At 60.8% G+C, this 21,053-nt stretch overlaps 1 protein-coding gene across 1 annotated transcript in view; it reads left to right on the forward strand.

Moving 5' to 3' along the window:
• Positions 1 to 21,053, forward strand: part of LOC140403216 (uncharacterized) — a 220,242-nt gene that overhangs the window by 173,213 nt on the left and 25,976 nt on the right. Inside the window, exon 8 of the mRNA XM_072490975.1 lies at positions 20,456 to 20,770. Coding sequence (XP_072347076.1) covers positions 20,456 to 20,770 — 315 coding nt within the window. The remainder of the gene's footprint in view (positions 1 to 20,455; positions 20,771 to 21,053) is intronic.

Raw genomic sequence — 21,053 nt, forward strand, 5'->3', positions numbered from 1 at the left:
TGGCATCGCAGGACGATGGCGAAGACACGCTTGCACGTTGCGGTTATGCTGATGGGCAAAGGCCACTGGTGCCGCCATCCCGTGTGGACACACGCCTGACCTTAGGTTGTACCATTGTACCGAACTTCGACCCCAGCGCCACTCGGTCTGCTTCACAACCCCTCAGGCACCGGACATCGCACAGAGGCATCTAGGTTTGGTATAACAGTGACTTTAATTGTGACATTCACATACAAGCGCCCTAGCCCTTATAACTAAGCTGTGCCCTGCACCCGTGCCAACTTACTACATGTCTAACTTCTTTGCCTTCGGGCCCGACACTATGCCTTGGTGTTTCGCCAGACGGTACAGCAGGAGTGGAGGCGGGCTGCTGAGACTCCTGCCCTGCCACGTGGCACCCCGTCGGCACGCGTTTCCTGGGGCGGCCCGGCTTGGATGGGCCAGGCTGCTCGGCGGGCGTGCTGGATGGCGTGGGGCCACCCTGTTCAGCCCGCTGTCCACCAGATACACCAGGGATGGAACGGGCGGAGTCCGAGTGTTCCAGGACCTCCCTTGCTGGAGTCACTGGGACAGGCCCCAGAACCGCCTCCTCCCTCGGGGAGCCCGGTGGCCCTCGGGCCTCTCGATGGGGCGAGGGGAGATAAGCGCTGTGGCACCACCGGCTCCTGGCCTCTTTTGCTCCTCCTCCTCATCCTGTTGGGCAACCGGCTCTCCATCCTCACTGGCTGCCTCCTGTTCCTCTGCAGTCACCGCCTCAGCAGAGTTCCTCTACCCTCTGCCATGCACCCCTGGGCCCATCGGTACCCGGCTCTGCAGGAGCCTCTGGCACTGGCACCTGTCCCCACTGACAGGCACTGGTACCCACTGACAGGCACCCGTCCCCGCTGACAGGCTCCCGTCCCCACTGACAGGCACCCGTCCCCGCCGACAGGCTCCCGTCCCCGCCGACAGGCACCCGTCCCCGCCGACAGGCTCCCGTCCCCGCCGACAGGCTCCCGTCCCCGCCGACAGGCACCCGTCCCCGCTGACAGGCACCCGTCCCCGCTGACAGGCACCCGTCCCCGCTGACAGGCACCCGTCCCCGCTGACAGGCACCCGTCCCCGCTGACAGGCACCCGTCCCCGCCGACAGGCACCCGTCCCCGCCGACAGGCACCCGTCCCCGCTGACAGGCTCCCGTCCCCGCCGACAGGCACCCGTCCCCGCTGACAGGCACCCGTCCCCGCTGACAGGCTCCCGTCCCCGCCGACAGGCACCCGTCCCCGCTGACAGGCTCCCGTCCCCGCCGACAGGCACCCGTCCCCGCTGACAGCCACCCGTCCCCGCTGACAGGCACCCGTCCCCGCTGACAGGCACCCGTCCCCGCTGACAGGCACCCGTCCCCGCTGACAGGCACCCGTCCCCGCCGACAGGCACCCGTCCCCGCTGACAGGCACCCGTCCCCGCTGACAGGCACCCGTCCCCGCTGACAGGCACCCGTCCCCGCCGACAGGCACCCGTCCCCGCCGACAGGCTCCCGTCCCCGCCGACAGGCACCCGTCCCCGCTGACAGGCACCCGTCCCCGCCGACAGGCTCCCGTCCCCGCTGACAGGCTCCCGTCCCCGCTGACAGGCACCCGTCCCCGCTGACGACGGTACTGGTAGCAGGCCCCACCCATGCTCTGCGGCCCAATCTGGCACCCTCCTGTAAGGGCCACTCTGGGCCCTCTGGGCCGTGTGATGCCCCGTTGGCGGGTGGTGCCTGATTGGGGTGAGGGAGCTAAACAGCTGGTGTAGGAGGGAGGGTTTCCGTTATCTGGACCACTGGGAGCTCTTCCGGGGTAGGTGTGACCTGTATAAGAAGGATGGGTTGCTTCTAAACAGGAGAGGCATAAATATCCTGGCCGCGAGGTTTGCTAGTGTCACACGGGAGGGTTTAAACTAGTATGGCAGGGGGGTGGGCACGGGAGCAATAGGTCAGAAGGTGAGAGCATTGAGGGAGAACTAGGAAATAGGGACAGTGTGGCTCTGAGGCAGAGCAGACGGGGAGAAGTTGCTGAACACAGCGGGTCTGGTGGCCTGAAGTGCATATGTTTTAATGCAAGGAGCATTACGGGTGAGGCAGATGAACTTAGAGCTTGGATTAGTACTTGGAACTATGATGTTGTTGCCATTACAGAGACCTGGTTGAGGGAAGGGCAGGATTGGCAGCTAAACGTTCCAGGATTTAGATGTTTCAGGCAGGATAGAGGGGATGTAAAAGGGGAGGTGGAGTTGCGCTACTTGTTCGGGAGACTATCACAGCTGTACTGCGGGAGGACACCTCAGAGGGCAGTGAGGCTATATGGGTAGAGATCAGGAATAAGAAGGGTGCAGTCACAATGTTGGGGGTACACTACAGGCCTCCCAACAGCCAGCGGGAGATAGAGGAGCAGATAGGTAGACAGATTTTGGAAAAGAGTAGAAACAACAGGGTTGTGGTGATGGGAGACTTCAACTTCCCCAATATTGACTGGGACTCACTTAGTGCCAGGTGCTTAGACGGGGCGGAGTTTGTAAGGAGCATCCAGGAGGGCTTCTTAAAACAATATGTAGACAGTCCAACTAGGGAAGGGGCGGTACTGGACCTGGTATTGGGGAATGAGCCCGGCCAGGTAGTAGATGTTTCAGTAGGGGAGCATTTCGGTAACAGTGACCACAATTCAGTAAGTTTTAAAGTACTGGTGGACAAGGATAAGAGTGGTCCGAGGATGAATGTGCTAAATTGGGGGAAGGCTAATTATAACAATATTAGGCGGGAACTGAAGAACATAGATTGGGGGCGGATGTTTGAGGGCAAATCAACATCTGACATGTGGGAGGCTTTCAAGTGGCAGTTGAAAGGAATACAGGACCGGCATGTTCCTGTGAGGAAGAAAGATAAATACGGCAATTTTCGGGAACCTTGGATGACGAGTGATATTGTAGGCCTCGTCAAAAAGAAAAAGGAGGCATTTGTCAGGGCTAAAAGACTGGGAACAGACGAAGCCTGCGTGGAATATAAGGAAAGTAGGAAGGAACTTAAGCAAGGAGTCAGGAGGGCTAGAAGGGGTCACGAAAAGTCATTGGCAAATAGGGTTAAGGAAAATCCCAAGGCTTTTTACACGTACATAAAAAGCAAGAGGGTAGCCAGGGAAAGGGTTGGCCCACTGAAGGATAGGCAAGGGAATCTATGTGTGGAGCCAGAGGAAATGGGCAAGGTACTAAATGAATACTTTGCATCAGTATTCACCAAAGAGAAGGAATTGGTAGATGTTGAGTCTGGAGAAGGGGGTGTAGATAGCCTGGGTCACATTGTGATCCAAAAAGACGAGGTGTTGGGTGTCTTAAAAAATATTAAGGTAGATAAGTCCCCAGGGCCTGATGGGATCTACCCCAGAATACTGAAGGAGGCTGGAGAGGAAATTGCTGAGGCCTTGACAGAAATCTTTGGATCCTCGCTGTCTTCAGGGGATGTCCCGGAGGACTGGAGAATAGCCAATGTTGTTCCTCTGTTTAAGAAGGGTAGCAAGGATAATCCCGGGAACTACAGGCCGGTGAGCCTTACTTCAGTGGTAGGGAAATTACTGGAGAGAATTCTTCGAGACAGGATCTACTCCCATTTGGAAGCAAATGGACGTATTAGTGAGAGGCAGCACGGTTTTGTGAAGGGGTGGTCGTGTCTCACTAACTTGATAGAGTTTTTCGAGGAGGTCACTAAGATGATTGATGCAGGTAGGGCAGTAGATGTTGTCTATATGGACTTCAGTAAGGCCTTTGACAAGGTCCCTCATGGTAGACTAGCACAAAAGGTGAAGTCACACGGGATCAGGGGTGAGCTGGCAAGGTGGATACAGAACTGGCTAGGCCATAGAAGGCAGAGACTAGCAATGGAGGGATGCTTTTCTCATTGGAGGGCTGTGACCAGTGGTGTTCCACAGGGATCAGTGCTGGGTCCTTTGCTCTTTGTAGTATATATAAATGATTTGGAGGAAAATGTAACTGGTCTGATTAGTAAGTTTGCAGACGACACAAAGGTTGGTGGAATTGCGGATAGCGATGAAGACTGTCGGAGGATACAGCAGGATTTAGATTGTCTGGAGACTTGGGCGGAGAGATGGCAGATGGAGTTTAATCTGGACAAATGTGAGGTAATGCATTTTGGAAGGTCTAATGCAGGTAGGGAATATACAGTGAATGGTAGAACCCTCAAGAGTATTGAAAGTCAAAGAGATCTAGGAGTACAGGTCCACAGGTCATTGAAAGGGGCAACACAGGTGGAGAAGGTAGTCAAGAAGGCATACGGCATGCTTGCCTTCATTGGCCGGGGCATTGAGTATAAGGATTGGCAAGTCATGTTGCAGCTGTATAGAACCTTAGTTAGGCCACACTTGGAGTATAGTGTTCAATTCTGGTCGCCACACTACCAGAAGGATGTGGAGGCTTTAGAGAGGGTGCAGAAGAGATTTACCAGAATGTTGCCTGGTATAGAGGGCATTAGCTATGAGGAGCGATTGAATAAACTCGGTTTGTTCTCACTGGAACGAAGGAGGTTGAGGGGAGACCTGATAGAGGTATACAAAATTATGAGGGGCATAGACAGAGTGGATAGTCAGAGGCTTTTCCCCAGGGTAGAGGGGTCAATTACTAGGGGGCATAGGTTTAGGTTGAGAGGGGCAAGGTTGAGAGTAGATGTACGAGGCAAGTTTTTTACACAGAGGGTAGTGGGTGCCTGGAACTCACTACCGGAGGAGGTGGTGAAAGCAGGGACGATAGTGACATTTAAGGGGCATCTTGACAAATACATGAATAGGATGGGAAGAGAGGGATACGGACCCAGGAAGTGTAGAAGATTGTAGTTTAGTCGGGCAGCATGGTCGGCACGGGCTTGGAGGGCCGAAGGGCCTGTTCCTGTGCTGTACTTTTCTTTGTTCTTTGTTCTTGGAGTTGGTGGTGTCGCGGGGGAAGGGTGGAGTGCAGGGCTGGTGAGGTGGGGGCTCCCATACGACCGGTGTCACTCTACGTAACCATGGCCACAATGGGTGGTCATCGGGCTGCAGCACTAGATCGCTGCCTTGCAGGCCTCGGCAGTGGCGGTCCATGTTTGGACTCCCTGGTCCCGCTGGGCTCACCCTGATCCCATGGCCCATCCCCTAGTCACTCCGACATGCCCTGCTGCTCCCCCTCCCTGGTAGATACCCTCCCACCAGCCAGTTGTGCCAGGACCGCATGTTGGCGCCGCTGCTTGTCCTACCTCCTCTCTCTCCCTCAGCAGCTATGGTGCCTGTTTTTAAAACCACAAGTGAAACTCGCCGGTGCTAATTCCTCCAGGTGGAGCCGGAGCACCGCGGCGGTCCCTGGAGATTAGCGGGCCATTAGTGATATGCCAACGGCGTTTACTGTACGTGCAGAGTAGAATGTATTGAGGCTACTGTCGAGGCACTGGACAATGGCGGTCCATTGGGCGCCCGGCACCAACCACGCCGAACTCCGCCCAGTCATGTTTTCCGATTCCGGCGACGGGGAATCTCGCCCCATGGGTTTGGAAGGTGCTGTGATGAAGACGTGCTGAGCTGCTGCAGGGAATGGTGTATTTCCCTGTAGAAGATTATGGGGTAAGGCAGGAAAGGTGGTTGAGGATTATATCAGATCAATCGTGATTTAATTGAATGATATAATAGACTCGATGGGTCGAATGGCCTACTTCTGCTCCTGTGCCTTTTGGCCTCTTGGTCGAGGTCTATACTGGGGGTTAATGATGAACACTTGAACTGGAAAACGCAACAAGAATACTCGCAACTATGATTCAATGGAGGCTCGGCAAATTGGATAAATGTTTGAAGGGGAAGAGGTTGCAGATGTGTGAGGCCAGAGCTGGGGAGTGGAACTGATTGGATAGCTTCTTCAGGATGTCGACACATGCACAATGGCCTCCTTCTGTGGTCTATTATTCTGTGGACAGAATCCCCTGGGCCAGACTGGAGCAGGATGTTTGGCGGGCCAGGGAACCTAAATTAGCAGGAGGGAAATCATCTTTTCAGGCCCCTTGAGATTGTTCCTCCGTGTGTTTTAATCAATAAATTCTTGTAACTGGGCCAATTTCCCCAGTAACCCCATATCCTTTGACATCTTTATAATCCTGAAAAATATCGATCCACTCAATGACGGTACCTCAACTGGGGTGTGGAGGTCCAACCATTCACCAGAGCTCTTAATGGTTCCATAGCTAATCTCTCAGCCTTCCACACTGTCCAGCACACAGGTCATTTCACTCACTCTCCTTGGGCGTCATTCTCCGACCCCCCGCCGGGTCGGAGAATGGCCGTTGGCCGCCGTGAATCCCGCCCCCGCCCCCGCTGAAGGCTCCGAAGGGAGAAAAGTCGGCGGGGCGTTAATGGCGCCGCTGCCGCGGAGAATGTCACGGGTCTGCGCAAGGCAGCCGATTTTCGGCCTGCCGATATTCTCCCTTCCGGATGGGCCGAAGTCCCGTCGACGTGATGACCGTTCACGTCGACGTGAATCAAACCTCCTTTTCATCGGCGTGACCCGGTGCTCCAGGCTCACGCCGACCAGCGAGGAGGTGAGTGACGGCCTGGGGGGTTGGCTCTGGGCAGGAAATGGCGTGGCCGCAGACTGATTGCGTGAGGAGAGGTGTGCCTCGGCTTGTGTGTGTGTGTGTGTGGCGGGGGGGGGGGGGGGGGGGTGGTTAGAGTAGGCTGGGCTCCGGGGGAGTGCCGGGAGGGGGTCCGTGCCGGGGTGGAGGTTGGGGGTTGGGGGGGGTCCGTGCTGGGGTGGAGGTTGGGGGGGGGGTCCGTGCCGGGGTGGAGGTTGGGGGGGGGGGGGTCCGTGCTGGGGTGGAGGTTGGGGGGGTTCCGTGCTGGGGTGGAGGTTGGGAGGGGGGGCCGTGCCGGGGTGGAGGTTGGGGGGGGGGTCCGTGCTGGGGTGGAGGTTGGGGGGGGGTCCGTGCTGGGGTGGAGGTTGGGAGGGGGGGTCCGTGCTGGGGTGGAGGTTGTGGGTTGGGGGGGTCCGTGCTGGGGTGGAGGTTGGGGAGGGGGTCCGTGCCGGGGTGGAGGTTGGGGGGGGGTCCGTGCTGGGGTGGAGGTTGGGGGGGGGGTCCGTACTGGGGTGGAGGTTGGGGGTTGGGGGGGGGTCCGTGCTGGGGTGGAGGTTGGGGGGGGTCCGTGCCGGGGTGGAGGTTGGGGGGGCGGTCCGTGCTGGGGTGGAGGTTGGGAGGGGGGGTCCGTGCTGGGGTGGAGGTTGGGGGTTGGGGGGGTCCGTGCTGGGGTGGAGGTTGGGGAGGGGGTCCGTGCCGGGGTGGAGGTTGGGGGGGGGGTCCGTGCTGGGGTGGAGGTTGGGGGGGGGTCCGTGCTGGGGTGGAGGTTGGGGGTTGGGGGGGTCCGTGCTGGGGTGGAGGTTGGGGGGGGGGTCCGTGCCGGGGTGGAGGTTGGGGGGGGGGTCCGTGCTGGGGTGGAGGTTGGGGGGGGGTCCGTGCTGGGGTGGAGGTTGGGAGGGGGGGTCCGTGCTGGGGTGGAGGTTGGGGGTTGGGGGGGGTCCGTGCTGGGGTGGAGGTTGGGGAGGGGGTCCGTGCCGGGGTGGAGGTTGGGGGGGGGTCCGTGCTGGGGTGGAGGTTGGGGGGGGGTCCGTGCTGGGGTGGAGGTTGGGGAGGGGGTCCGTGCCGGGGTGGAGGTTGGGGGGGGGTCCGTGCTGGGGTGGAGGTTGGGGGGGGGGTCCATGCTGGGGTGGAGGTTGGGGAGGGGGTCCGTGCCGGGGTGGAGGTTGGGGGGGGGTCCATGCTTGGGTGGAAGTTGGGGGTTGGGGGGGGTCCGTGCTGGGGTGGAGGTTGGGGAGGGGGTCCGTGCCGGGGTGGAGGTTGGGGGGGTCCGTGCTGGGGTGGAGGTTGGGGGGGGGTCCGTGCTGGGGTGGAGGTTGGGGGTTGGGGAGGGGGTCCATGCTGGGGTGGGTGATGGGAGGGCAAATGAGTTGGTCCACCTGGCCAGGTGCCAGCCTCCAACAGTTGGACCCATGCGGTCCATGCCACCTGGCTGGGGGGAGAAGGGGATATGGGCAATGATGACATGTCGTCGTTCCCCTCCCCCCCACCAGGCCGTCATGTTTTCAGACCATCCAGCGATGTTGGCCGCCGTGGTGGCAGCCGCTCATGTCTATGTTGCCCTGGATGAGGAGGAGGAGGAGGAGGAGGAGGAGGAGGAGGAGGAGCGTGCCAGAGAGGTGGCGCAGGCTGCCGCAGAGGGGCAGGCGGCAGCCGCCCAGGCTGGAGGGACACCTGACCGACAGGACGAGGAGGGGGAGGAGGACGTCGCGGCTCCACGGCAACGGAGGCACCCGAGGGCGCCCCGTGTGTACCGGCCCCGGCAGTCATACCAGGACCTCATGGACCGGGAATGCAGGAGGAGACTCCGGATGAGCCGGGAAACCGTGGCACACATCTGCCACCTGCTGGCACACCTGTCACCGCGTGGCACTGGCGGGGGACACCCTCTCCCCGTGTCCGTCAAGGTTACGGTGGCCCTGAACTTTTATGCAACGGGGTCATTCCAGGCACCGAGTGGGGACCTGTCCGGCATATCGCAGACATCGGTGCATCGGTGCATCCGGGCAGTGACAGATGCCCTTTATGCCATGGCGCACTGCTACATCCGCTTCCCCGTGGACCGGGCCAGCCAAGATGCCCGCGCCGTGGGCTTCTCTGCCGTTGCCGGGTTCCCCATGGTCCAGGGCACGATCGATGGGATGCACGTCACCGTGCGGCCACCTGCAGATAACAGGGCCGTGTTCACTAATAGGAAGGGGACCTATTCAATGAACGTACAGGTGGTCTGCGACCACCGCATGATGATCCTGCACGTCTGCGCCCGTCACCCAGGCAGTGTACACGACTCATTCGTGTTGTCGCGGTCATCCATCCCCGGCATGTACGAGGGACGCCATCCCCGGCTGAGGGGCTGGTTGCTGGGCGACAGGGGCTACCCATTGCGATCGTGGCTGATGACGCCTATACGGAGGCCACGCAATGAGGCGGAGAACCGCTACAATGATGCCAATGTAGCGACAAGGGGAGTGATCGAGAGGTGCTTTGGCGTGCTGAAGATGCGTTTCAGGTGCCTGGACCTCTCTGGGGGCGCCCTCCAGTATCGGTCAGATAGGGTCGGCCGCATCATTGTGGTGTGCTGCGTCCTGCACAACATAGCCCAGCAGAGGGGCGATGTGCCGCAGGCAGAGGAGGGCGGAGTGGAGGAGCAGCAGGAAGAGGCCCAGTCCTCCCCAGATGAGGGGGATGGGGGTAATGGTCAGGGCAGATGGGGTAGACACAGGCGGGTGGCTGTCCACCGTTACCGGCTGGCCCAGCGGGCACGGGACAGACTGATAGCCGCCCGCTTCACTGACTAGATGGGCGTGGGAATCGGGTAGTATGGCCACAGACCGCACACCATGACAACAGCCGACCACCCACACCCCCCACCCATCCACCCACCCAGCACCCTCACCCCCCTCCCCAACCCCACACACGCCACCCGCATGCACACCACCCCCCCCCATTGCCGATCCACCGGCGGCACAACGGGCCGGGCTCACCCAGTTGCGGGTGGACGCGTGTCTATCGCAGGCCATGGAGGATGATGACAACCCGCCTCCGATGAGCTCCTGGCTCTACATCGTTGGACTATGTCTGACCCATGGCCACAGTACCACCATCCACCCGGACCATCCCTGCATGCGGCTGTGACACTGCAGCGCACGGTCCCGTCCTCTGCCCGGGGGATGTTGATGGCGGCCCAGGGGGAAGGGGGCAGACTCACCTGGGGCTGAGGTAAGACCACCCGTCACACACACACTTGCGCTCAACGTACATGACACGCCCGCACACTTTGGACAGAGCACAAAGGCAGCTTCGGTAGGCGTAACATTGACTTTAATAACCAAAGGAGTTCATGCACGTGCCCTAGCCCCTAAAACTCATCTGTGCCCTGCACCCATGCCAACTTACTCAGTGTCTAATTGTTTGGCCTTACGGGCCCTTTGACTACGTCTACGTGGTTCCCCAGACGGTACAGCAGAACTGGAGGTGGACTCCTGTGATTCCTGCCCTCTGACACTGGATCCCTTTGGCGGCCGTTTCCTGGGGCGTCCTGGCCTAGATGGGCCAGGCTGCGGCCCGGGCGACTGGGATGGCGAGCTGCCAGCCTGTCCTGCCCGTTGCCCACCCGATGCACCTGGGACGGAAGGGGGGGAGTCCGAGGTGTCGCGGTGTACCGGGACCTCCCCTACAGAGGGAGCCGGGACGGACCACACCACCTCCTCCTCCCTCGGGGTGCCCGATGGCCCCCAGGCCTCTACATGGGTGGGGGATGCGAACGGACTGGCCATCCGACGCGCCCCCGACATCTGGCGCTGCCAGTCCTGGAGGCCCGTGCTGGTATCGACAGGGGTCTGCAGGTTTGCAGCCATGGAGCCCAGGGGGTTGTCGAACCCTGTCTGCGACAGTGCGACGCCAGCTCGCACATGGCCACTGGCGCCGATGCCCTCAGCGATGGCCTGCTGAGACTGGGCCATGGCCTGCTGAGACTGGGCCATGGCCTGCAGAGACTGGGCTATGGCGTTGAGCGCCTCTGCCATCTGGCGCTGGCACTGGCTCATGGCCTCCTGTGAGAGGGCAGCCATTTCCTGGGCCACAGACGCCGCCTGCACGGAAGGCCCCAGGCCTCGCAAACCGTTCCCCATGTCTGACACCGTCGCACCCATTGCCTCCACCGCGGACGCGACCCGTGCGGTGTCGGCCTGGGTGGCACGCATGACCGGGACCACTCCCAGCTCCTGGACGCGGGTGGACTCCTCCACCTGCGACCGCAGCCGCCGCAAGCCACCCGTCACCCTATTCGCTCGTCTCCGTGTTGGTGGTTGCATCGGATCTATGTGTGGGTGTGGTAACTGCAGGAACCCGGGATCCATCTGGGCGGCAGATGTTCGCTTGGCCTGGGCTGCCCTCCGACCGCCCGGTCCCTCTGCTGCTCCTACCTCCACCTGCTGTACCGGGACGGCTGTGTTGTGCGCACCAGTGAGTGTACCAGACGCCTCATCACTAAAGTGCCCAACCGTGGTGAGTGTTTCTGCGATGGTGGAGGGTGTTGGTGACAGCAGTGGCGTTGTGTCGTGCTCTTCGTCCCACTCTGAGTCCATGGCACTTTGGGGTGGGGGTTCGTCTCCACCCATCCACTCTGAGTCACTGTCCGGTATTTCGTCTTCCCGGGTAGGGGTGTCCTGGGTAGTGCTGTCCCGGGTAGTGCTGTCCCGGGTAGTGCTGTCCCGGGTAGTGCTGTCCCGGGTAGGGGTGTCCTGGGTAGTGGTGTCCCGGGTAGGGGTGTCCTGGGTAGTGGTGTCCTGGGTAGTGGTGTCCTGGCTCGGATGTGACGGGGGCCTGTGGCTGCCCCCCTCATCGCTGGGTGGTCGCTCCCGCACGTGACGGGGGTGTCGTCTCCCTGTTGCTCCAGGTCTCTCCGTCTCCCGTGGTGTGCGAGGGGCATCCTGCGGGCGTCGCATGCTGGAGGGTACGGGTCTCTCCGTCTCCCGTGGTCTCCGAGGGGCATCCTGCGGGCGTCGCATGCTGGAGGGTGCGGGTCTCTCCGTCTCCCGTGGTGTGCGAGGGGCATCCTGCGGGCGTCGCATGCTGGAGGGTGCGGGTCTCTCCGTCTCCCGTGGTCTCCGAGGGGCATCCTGCGGGCGTCGCATGCTGGAGGGTGCGGGTCTCTCCGTCTCCCGTGGTCTCCGAGGGGCATCCTGCGGGCGTCGCATGCTGGAGGGTGCGGGTCTCTCCGTCTCCCGTGGTACCGAGGGGCATCCTGTGGGCGTCGCATGCTGGAGGGTGCGGGTCTCTCCGTCTCCTGTGGTCTCCGAGGGGCATCCTGCGGGCGGTCTGCATCTGCGGGGATGGGTGCCTGGACGTTTGGTCCTGCGATACACAATGAAGCATGCATGGTTAGACATCAGGCAGTGATCAGGTGATACGGGGGAGGGGGATATAGGGGAGGGGGGATATGGGGACGGGCTGTTGGTGGCTCACTTGCTCGTGGGGCCCCGACCTCTGCATCAGCAACCTCCCGATCCTCAGGTCCGCCAGCCAGTTCCAGGGCCCTTTCCTCGTGTACGGTCAGTGGCCTCTCATCAGCGGGCCCTCCTCCAGTCCTCACATGCTCCCTATTGTTGTGTGCGCGCTTCTCCTGTGGGGGGGGGGGGGGGGGGGGGCAGGGGTAAAAGGCAACAGTGTTAGGCAGGTATATGAATGCACGCCATCGGTTGCGCGTGCATTGCAGAGGTTAAGGTTAGGGCTGGATTCACTTGGGGATATGGGGGATATGGGGGAGGGGGGGATATGGGGGAGGGGGGATATGGGGGAGGGGGGATATGGGGGATATGGGGGAGGGGGGTATGGGGGAGGGGGGATATGGGGGAGGGGGGGATATGGGGGAGGGGGGATATGGGGGAGGGGGGATATGGGGGAGGGGGATATGGGGGAGGGGGGATATGGGGGAGATATGGGGGATATGGGGGAGGGGGGATATGGGGGAGGGGGGATATGGGGGAGGGGGGATATGGGGAGGGGGGATATGGGGGATATGGATATCGGGCACGGGGGAGGCTCACCCTGGCTGCTCTGACGAGGTCGTTCACCTTCTTGTGGCACTGGGTGCCTGTCCGTGGTGTTAGGGCCACAGCGGTGACGGCCTCTGCCACTTCCCTCCACAGACGCCGGCTGTGGCGTGGGGCAACTCTGCGGCCGTGCCCGGGATACAGGGCGTCCCTCCTCTGCTCCACCGCGTCCAGGAGCGCCTCCACATCGCGTGACTCGAACCTCGGGGCTGAGCGACGGCTAGCCATCAAGTCGGGTGTTGCGGTCGGCTGTTCCGGTCGGGTGGGGGGGAGCTGCGCGGCCTTATGAGCCGTCACGCCGTGCGGCGCGTATGACGCTGCACGGCGTGAACCACTGCGCAAGCGCGGATCCCGTTACGTCGCTGCTAGCCCATTTCGGGCCGCAGACTATCGGCCCATTTTTATGACGTGACGCAAGTGGGATTTGCGCCGTTTTTTGCGCCAATCGGCGGACTTTCCGCCGATAACGGAGAATTTCGCCCCTTGTTCTTGTTCAAATGTACCATTGATCGAACATGTAGGTGAAGGCTGCAAAGTAAGGAGGCAAAGAGGAAGTTCGCTTTCAATTCAAGTGGGGTTGAGTGTCGCATGGGTGTGTGCAATTAACTGATGCCTTTGTGAGGCCTCACATGCAAAATTGTTTGGCCTGCTTGTCTCCTTACCAAGGATACAAATACACCTCACAAAAAGGGATTGCAACCAAATTGTACTGGACTGGGGCATTAATGCCTGTCTTTGCATCGCCAAATGTCACTCTGATCAATCCATAAGCTCGTCATCTGCATGGAGCCCAGCAGGGGCCTGGTCTCCAGCAGGGGCCTGGTCTCCAGCAGGGGCCTGGTCTCCAGCAGTGGCCTGGTCTCCAGCAGGGGCCTGATCTCCAGCAGGGGCCTGGTCTCCAGCAGAATCCTGATCTCCAGCAGGGGCCTGGTCTCCAGCAGGGGCCTGATCTCCAGCAGGGGCCTGGTCTCCAGCAGGGGCCTGGTCTCCAGCAGAGGCCTGATCTCCAGCAGGGGCCTGTTCTCCAGCAGAGGCTTGGTCTCCAGCAGGGGCCTGGTCTCCAGCAGAGTCCTGATCTCAAGCAGGGGCCTGGTCTCCAGCAGGGGCCTGGTCTCCAGCAGGGGCCAGATCTCCAGCAGGGGCCTGGTCTCCAGCAGGGGCCTGAGCTCCAGCAGGGGCCTGGTCTCCAGCAGAGTCCTGATCTCCAGCAGGATCCTGGTCTCCAGCAGAGGCCTGGACTCCAGCAGGTGCCTGGTCTCCAGCAGAGTCCTGATCCTCCAGCAGGGGCCTGGTCTCCAGCAGGGGCCTGGTTTCCAGCAGAATCCTGATCTCCAGCAGTGGCCTGGTCTCCAGCAGGGGCCTGGTATCCAGCAGAGGCCTGGTCTCCAGCAGGGGCCTGGTTTCCAGCATGGACCTGGTCTCCAGCAGAGACCTGATCTCCAGTAGGGGCCTGTTGTCCAGCAGAGGCCTGGTTTCCAGCAGGGGCCTGGTCTCCAGCAGAGTCCTGATCTCCAGCAGGGGCCTGGTCTCCAGCAGGGGCCTGGTCTCCAGCAGGGGCCTGGTCTCCAGCAGAGTCCTGATCTCCAGCAGGGGCCTGGTCTCCAGCAGGCATCTGGTCTCCAGCAGAGTCCTGATCTCCAGCACGGGCCTGGTCTCCAGCAGGGGCCTGGTCTCCAGCAGGGGCCTGGTCTCAAGCAGGGGCCTGGTCTCCAGCAGAGTCCTGATCACCAGCAGGGGCCTGGTCTCCAGCAGGGGCCTGATCTCCAGCAGGGGCCTGGTCTCCAGCAGGGGCCTGGTCTCCAGCAGGGGCCTGGTCTCCAGCAGAGTCCTGGTCTCCAGCAGGGGCCTGGTCTCCAACAGGGGCCTGGTCTCCAGCAGGGGCCTGGTCTCCAGCAGAGTCCTGATCTCCAGCAGGGGCCTGGTCTCCAGCAGGGGCCTGGTCTCCAGCAGGGGCCTGATCTCCAGCAGGGGCCTGTTCTCCAGCAGGGGCCTGGTCTCCAGCAGAGGACTGGTCTCCAGCAGGGGCCTGGTCTCCAGCAGAGGCCTGAACTCCAGCAGAGCCCTGATCTCCAGCAGGGGCCTGGTCTCCAGCAGGGGCCTGGTCTCCAGCAGGGGCCTGGTCTCCAGCAGAGTCCTGATCTCCAGCAGGGGCCTGGTCTCCAGCAGGGGCCTGGTCTCCAGCAGGGGTCTGATCTCCAGCAGGGGCCTGGTCTCCAGCAGGGGCTTGGTCTCCAGCAGGGGCCTGAACTCCAGCAGGGGCCTGGTCTCCAGCAGAGTCCTGATCTCCAGCAGGATCCTGGTCTCCAGCAGAGGCCTGGTCTCGAGCAGAGGCCAGGTCTCCAGCAGGGGCCTGGCCTCCAGCAGAATCCTGATCTCCAACAGGGGCCTGGTCTCCAGCAGGGGCCTGGTCTCCAGCAGAGGCCTGGTCTCCAGCAGGGGCCTGGTCTCCAGCAGGGGCCTGGTCTCCAGCAGGGGCCTGGTCTCCAGCAGAGGCCTGATCTCCAGCAGGGGCCTGTTCTCCAGCAGAGGCCTGGTCTCCAGCAGGGGCCTGGTCTCCAGCAGAATCCTGATCTCCAGCAGAGTCCTGATCTCCAGCAGGTGCCTGGTCTCCAGCAGGGGCCTGGTCTTCAGCAGGGGCCTGGTATCCAGCAGAGTCCTGATCTCCAGCAGGGGCCTGGTCTCCAGCTGGGGCCTGAACTCCAGCAGAGTTCTGATCTCCAGCAGGGGCCTGGTCTCCAGCAGGGGCCTGGTCTCCAGCAGAGGCCTGATCTCCAGCAGGGGCCTGTTCTCCAGCAGGGGCCTTGGCTCCAGCAGGGGCCTGGTCTCCAGCAGGCGCCTGGTCTCCAGCAGAGTCCTGATCTCCAGCAGGGGCCTGGTCTCCAACAGAGTCCTGATCTCCAGCAGGGGCCTGGTCTCCAGCAGGGGCCTGATCTCCAGCAGGGACCTGGTCTCCAGCAGGGGCCTGGTCTCCAGCAGGGGCCTGGTCTCCAGCAGAGTCCTGATCTCCCGCAGGGGCCTGTTCTCCAGCAGGGGCCTGATCTCCAGCAAGGGTCTGGTCTCCAGCAGGGGCCTTGTCTCCAGCAGAGGCCTGGTCTCCAGCAGAGTCCTGATCTCCAGCAAGGGCCTGTTCTCCAGCAGGGGCCTGGTCTCCAGCAGAGACCTGATCTCCAGCAGGGGCCTGGTCTCCAGCAGGGGCCTGATCTCCAACAGGGGCCTGGTCTCCAGCGGGGCCTGGTCTCCAGCAGGCACCTAGTTTCCAGCAGGGGCCTGGTCTCCAGCAGGGGCCTGGTCTCCAGCAGGGGCCTGGTCTCCAGCAGGGGCCTGTTCTCCAGCAGTGGCCTGGTCTCCAGCAGGGGCCTGTTCTCCAGCAGGGGCCTGTTCTCCAGCAGGGGCCTGGTCTCCAGCAGGGGCCTGTTCTCCAGCAGGGGCCTGATCTCCAGCAGGTGCCTGGTCTCCAGCAGTGGCCTGATCTCCAGCAGGTGCCCGGTCTCCAGCAGAGTCCTGATCTCCAGCAGGATCCTGGTCTCCAGCAGGCGCCTGGTCTCCAGCAGAGTCCTGATCCTCCAGCAGGGGCCTGGTCTCCAGCAGTGGCCTGGTCTCCAGCAGGGGCCTGATCTCCAGCAGGGGCCTGGCCTCCAGCAGAATCCTGATCTCCAGCAGGGGCCTGGTCTCCAGCAGGGGCCCGGTATCCAGCAGAGGCCTGGTCTCCAGCAGGGGCCTGGTCTCCAGCAGGGGCCTGGTCTCCAGCAGGGGCCTGGTCTCCAGCAGAGTCCTGATCTCCAGCAGGGGCCTAGTCTCCAGCAGGGGCCTGGTCTCCAGCAGGGGCCTGGTCTCCAGCAGAGTCCTGATCTCCAGCAGGGGCCTGGTCTCCAGCAGGTGCCTGGTCTCCAGCAGAGTCCTGATCTCCAGCACGGGCCTGGTCTCCAGCAGGGGCCTGGTCACCAGCAGGGGCCTGGTCTCCAGCAGGGGCCTGGTCTCCAGCAGAGTCCTGATCTCCAGCAGGGGCCTGGTCTCCAGCAGGGGCCTGGTCTCCAGCAGAGGCCTGATCTCCAGCAGGATCCTGGTCTCCAGCAGGTGCCTGGTCTCCAGCAGAGTCCTGATCCTCCAGCAGTGGCCTGGTCTCCAGCAGTGGCCTGGTCTCCAGCAGGGGCCTGATCTCCAGCAGGGGCCTGGTCTCCAGCAGAATCCTGATCTCCAGCAGGGGCCTGGTCTCCAGCAGGGGCCTGGTCTCCAGCAGGGGCCTGGTCTCCAGCAGAGTCCTGATCTCCAGCAGGGGCCTGTTCTCCAGCAGGGGCCTGGTCTCCAACAGAGTCCTGATCTCCAGCAGGGGCCTGGTCTCTAGCAGTGGCCTGATCTCCAGCAGGGACCTGGTCTCAAGCAGGGGCCTGGTCTCCAGCAGGGGCCTGGTCTCCAGCTGAGTCCTGATCTCCAGCAGGGGCCTGTTCTCCAGCAGGGGCCTGATCACCAGCAGGGGTCTGGTCTCCAGCAGGGGCCTTGTCTCCAGCAGAGGCCTGGTCTGCAGCAGAGTCCTGATCTCCAGCAGGGGCCTGTTCTCCAGCAGGGGCCTGGTCTCCAGCAGAGTCCTGATCTCCAGCAGGGGCCTGGTCTCCAGCAGGGGCCTGGTCTCCAGCAGAGTCCTGATCTCCAGCAGGGGCCTGTTCTCCAGCAGGGGCCTGATCACCAGCAGGGGTCTGTTCTCCAGCAGGGGTCTGTTCTCCAGCAGAGTCCTGATCTCCAGCAGGGGCCTGGTCTCCAGCAGGGGCCTGATCTCCAGCAGAGTCCTGATCTCCAGCAGGGGCCTGGTCTCCAGCAGGGGCCTGATCTCTAGCAGGGGCCTGGTCTCCAGCAGGGGCCTGGTCTCCAGCAGGCACCTAGTTTCCAGCAGGGGCCTGGTCTCCAGCAGTGGCCTGGTCTCCAGCAGGGGCCTGGTCTCCAGCAGGGGCCCGGTATCCAGCAGAGGCCTGGTCTCCAGCAGGGGCCTGGTCTCCAGCAGGGGCCTGGTCTCCAGCAGGGGCCTGGTCTCCAGCAGAGTCCTGATCTCCAGCAGGGGCCTAGTCTCCAGCAGGGGCCTGGTCTCCAGCAGGGGCCTGGTCTCCAGCAGAGTCCTGATCTCCAGCAGGGGCCTGGTCTCCAGCAGGTGCCTGGTCTCCAGCAGAGTCCTGATCTCCAGCACGGGCCTGGTCTCCAGCAGGGGCCTGGTCACCAGCAGGGGCCTGGTCTCCAGCAGGGGCCTGGTCTCCAGCAGAGTCCTGATCTCCAGCAGGGGCCTGGTCTCCAGCAGGGGCCTGGTCTCCAGCAGAGGCCTGATCTCCAGCAGGATCCTGGTCTCCAGCAGGTGCCTGGTCTCCAGCAGAGTCCTGATCCTCCAGCAGTGGCCTGGTCTCCAGCAGTGGCCTGGTCTCCAGCAGGGGCCTGATCTCCAGCAGGGGCCTGGTTTCCAGCAGAATCCTGATCTCCAGCAGGGGCCTGGTCTCCAGCAGGGGCCTGGTCTCCAGCAGGGGCCTGGTCTCCAGCAGAGTCCTGATCTCCAGCAGGGGCCTGTTCTCCAGCAGGGGCCTGGTCTCCAACAGAGTCCTGATCTCCAGCAGGGGCCTGGTCTCCAGCAGTGGCCTGATCTCCAGCAGGGACCTTGTCTCAAGTCGGGGCCTGGTCTCCAGCAGGGGCCTGGTCTCCAGCTGAGTCCTGATCTCCAGCAGGGGCCTGTTCTCCAGCAGGGGCCTGATCACCAGCAGGGGTCTGGTCTCCAGCAGGGGCCTTGTCTCCAGCAGAGGCCTGGTCTCCAGCAGAGTCCTGATCTCCAGCAGGGGCCTGTTCTCCAGCAGGGGCCTGGTCTCCAGCAGAGTCCTGATCTCCAGCAGGGGCCTGGTCTCCAGCAGGGGCCTGGTCTCCAGCAGAGTCCTGATCTCCAGCAGGGGCCTGTTCTCCAGCAGGGGCCTGATCACCAGCAGGGGTCTGTTCTCCAGCAGGGGTCTGTTCTCCAGCAGAGTCCTGATCTCCAGCAGGGGCCTGGTCTCCAGCAGGGGCCTGATCTCCAGCAGAGTCCTGATCTCCAGCAGGGGCCTGGTCTCCAGCAGGGGCCTGATCTCTAGCAGGGGCCTGGTCTCCAGCAGGGGCCTGGTCTCCAGCAGGCACCTAGTTTCCAGCAGGGGCCTGGTCTCCAGCAGTGGCCTGGTCTCCAGCAGGGGCCTGGTCTCCAGCAGGGGCCTGTTCTCCAGCAGGGGCCTGTTCTCCAGCAGGGGCCTGTTCTCCCCCAGGGGCCTGGTCTCCAGCAGGGGCCTGTTCTCCAGCAGTGGCCTGGTCTCCAGCAGGGGCCTGTTCTCCAGCAAGGGCCTGTTCTCCAGCAGGGGTCTGTTCTCCAGCAGTGGCCTGGTCTCCAGCTGTGAAATGATGTCAGTGAATGCCTCTGGGTTGGTGGAGGGTGCAGGCAAATGCCATGATGGGAGGGCACTGCGACTTTGTGCCGATCCACCACAAGATTCTTCGAGATTCTCATGCATGCATATTTAATGAGCTGACCAGCACGAGATCGCAGGAGGCTCGCTGTGCCGCCCCCGAATACAAATCATTCTAATTTGAACCCAACATATAGACGATTCTACTCAGTGATCCTCTGAGGTGGCTTTGGAGCCGGAGCTATTGCTCCTTTTCTCAACCTCCTCTTTCTTTTCTTGCTGATGTCTGGAAAGAGAAGGAAAATATTTTGTGGGTGCCTAAATAGGCTCCCTTAGTAAAACAATGTCACCCTGTCAGCACATCTAACAACTGCAGGAGGCATCATCACTGGCTTGTTAGGGGACTCCTGTCTTCCCTTTAGCACTGGCACAGCCCCTGTCGCCTTGGCCAGTCTGGTGGCCTCCTCTTCAAAGGTGCTGAGCACTCTGATATCCAAAATGGCGGCACCAGTAATGGCCCATTCCCTCCTCCTGTCCTGCAGACAGACAGAAGGGTCGAATGTCATGCCAATGGGTGATGAGTTTAGGAGCACGCTGGCCTATGCTGCTGTTGCACGGGCAAAGGATGCACGATCAGCCGATCGTTTATCCTCTGCCCGTGCTGCTGCACTGGCACTTCTGTCGGTCCCACGGGTACTTTGATCTGCAACGACTTCCACCCAGGCTGCCTTGGTCATCCAGGATGACTTCCGGCTGCGTCTCTGGGAGACTGAACCCCTTCCCCTGCCTTACCTGGAAGGATTGGCATTGCTGGGCCATGGTGCCACACTCTGATCTGTGCCATTCTGTTATCTGTAGTAGGTCTCTGCCTCTGGGATGACTGGCAGATTGATGCTCCCGCTTGAAATGAGTGAATGGCTCTCTGGGTCTCCTTTAACTCTGCCACCAGCAATCTCGACCCATTGTGACAAGATTCACCGGGCTTCCCACGCATGTACACAGAACGGCCAGTGCGAGGTCACAGAGGTCAAGCTGTCCCATCCCTGAATAGAAATCATTCGAATTTCTATTCACAGCAACACGGTTATACTCCCCAAGGGAAGATTCTGCCCTGTGATTCTTTTCAATAATAGTTTCATTTTTTGTCATTGCTAATTTTAGTACTTCTTGAATCAAAGTCCAAGATTGTTACTCATGGCTTTGTGCAAAGTGAAGAGAATTACTGAAGCAAAACTTTAATAGGGTTTATGGACCAGAAGGTCATTTCTGACTGGAATAACCTCTATTGAACATATTGACTGCCTGCATACTTTATGAAAATTATATGTGATGAGAGAATGGAGGAGTGCAACAGGAGGTTTCAGATATATTTTATGTCATGATTCCTTTAATGTCTTTTAACAGATCGAGAGATAAACATTACTTCACCTCCGGAAGTGCTGGAAGTTAACAGAACGTATAGTCTGGAGTGCATTGGTCCGAGGGTCTATCCAAACAATAAACTCATCCTCACATGGCTGAGAGGGAGTGAGACTCTTCAGATTAATTCCACAGGAGAACAAGGTTTCCCGGATGAAGATATAAGATTGAGGAATGTCTTCAGTTTCACTGCCAGTGTGTCAGATGATGGACAGGAGTACACCTGCTTGGCAGAAGTGGACCTGGGCTCTAACAGCACAAAACCAATCGCAAACTGCTCTGTGACTCTGCGAGCTCACTGTAAGTTCCTCTCGAGTGAGAAACGCTCTCCTCTTTTTGAGAATGGGTTAAATATCTCAAATTTGTAGACAATAAATAATGGAAAACATTCCAGCAATAAACTATTCAATAGCGCATGTTTTATCCAAAGAACAAAATGCGCTGGATAAAAATTGTTGGATCCAGCAGCAAATTTGGAGCTTTCTGCTTTGTCCAATGTGTAACTGTAAATTACCCACACGTCTTTTAGTCACTCAGTGTGCAACATTAGTTTGAAAGGGTCAATAAAGATTTTGCAAGACAT

Source organism: Scyliorhinus torazame, chromosome 27 (assembly GCF_047496885.1).
Source record: "Scyliorhinus torazame isolate Kashiwa2021f chromosome 27, sScyTor2.1, whole genome shotgun sequence".
NCBI lineage: Eukaryota > Metazoa > Chordata > Chondrichthyes > Carcharhiniformes > Scyliorhinidae > Scyliorhinus > Scyliorhinus torazame.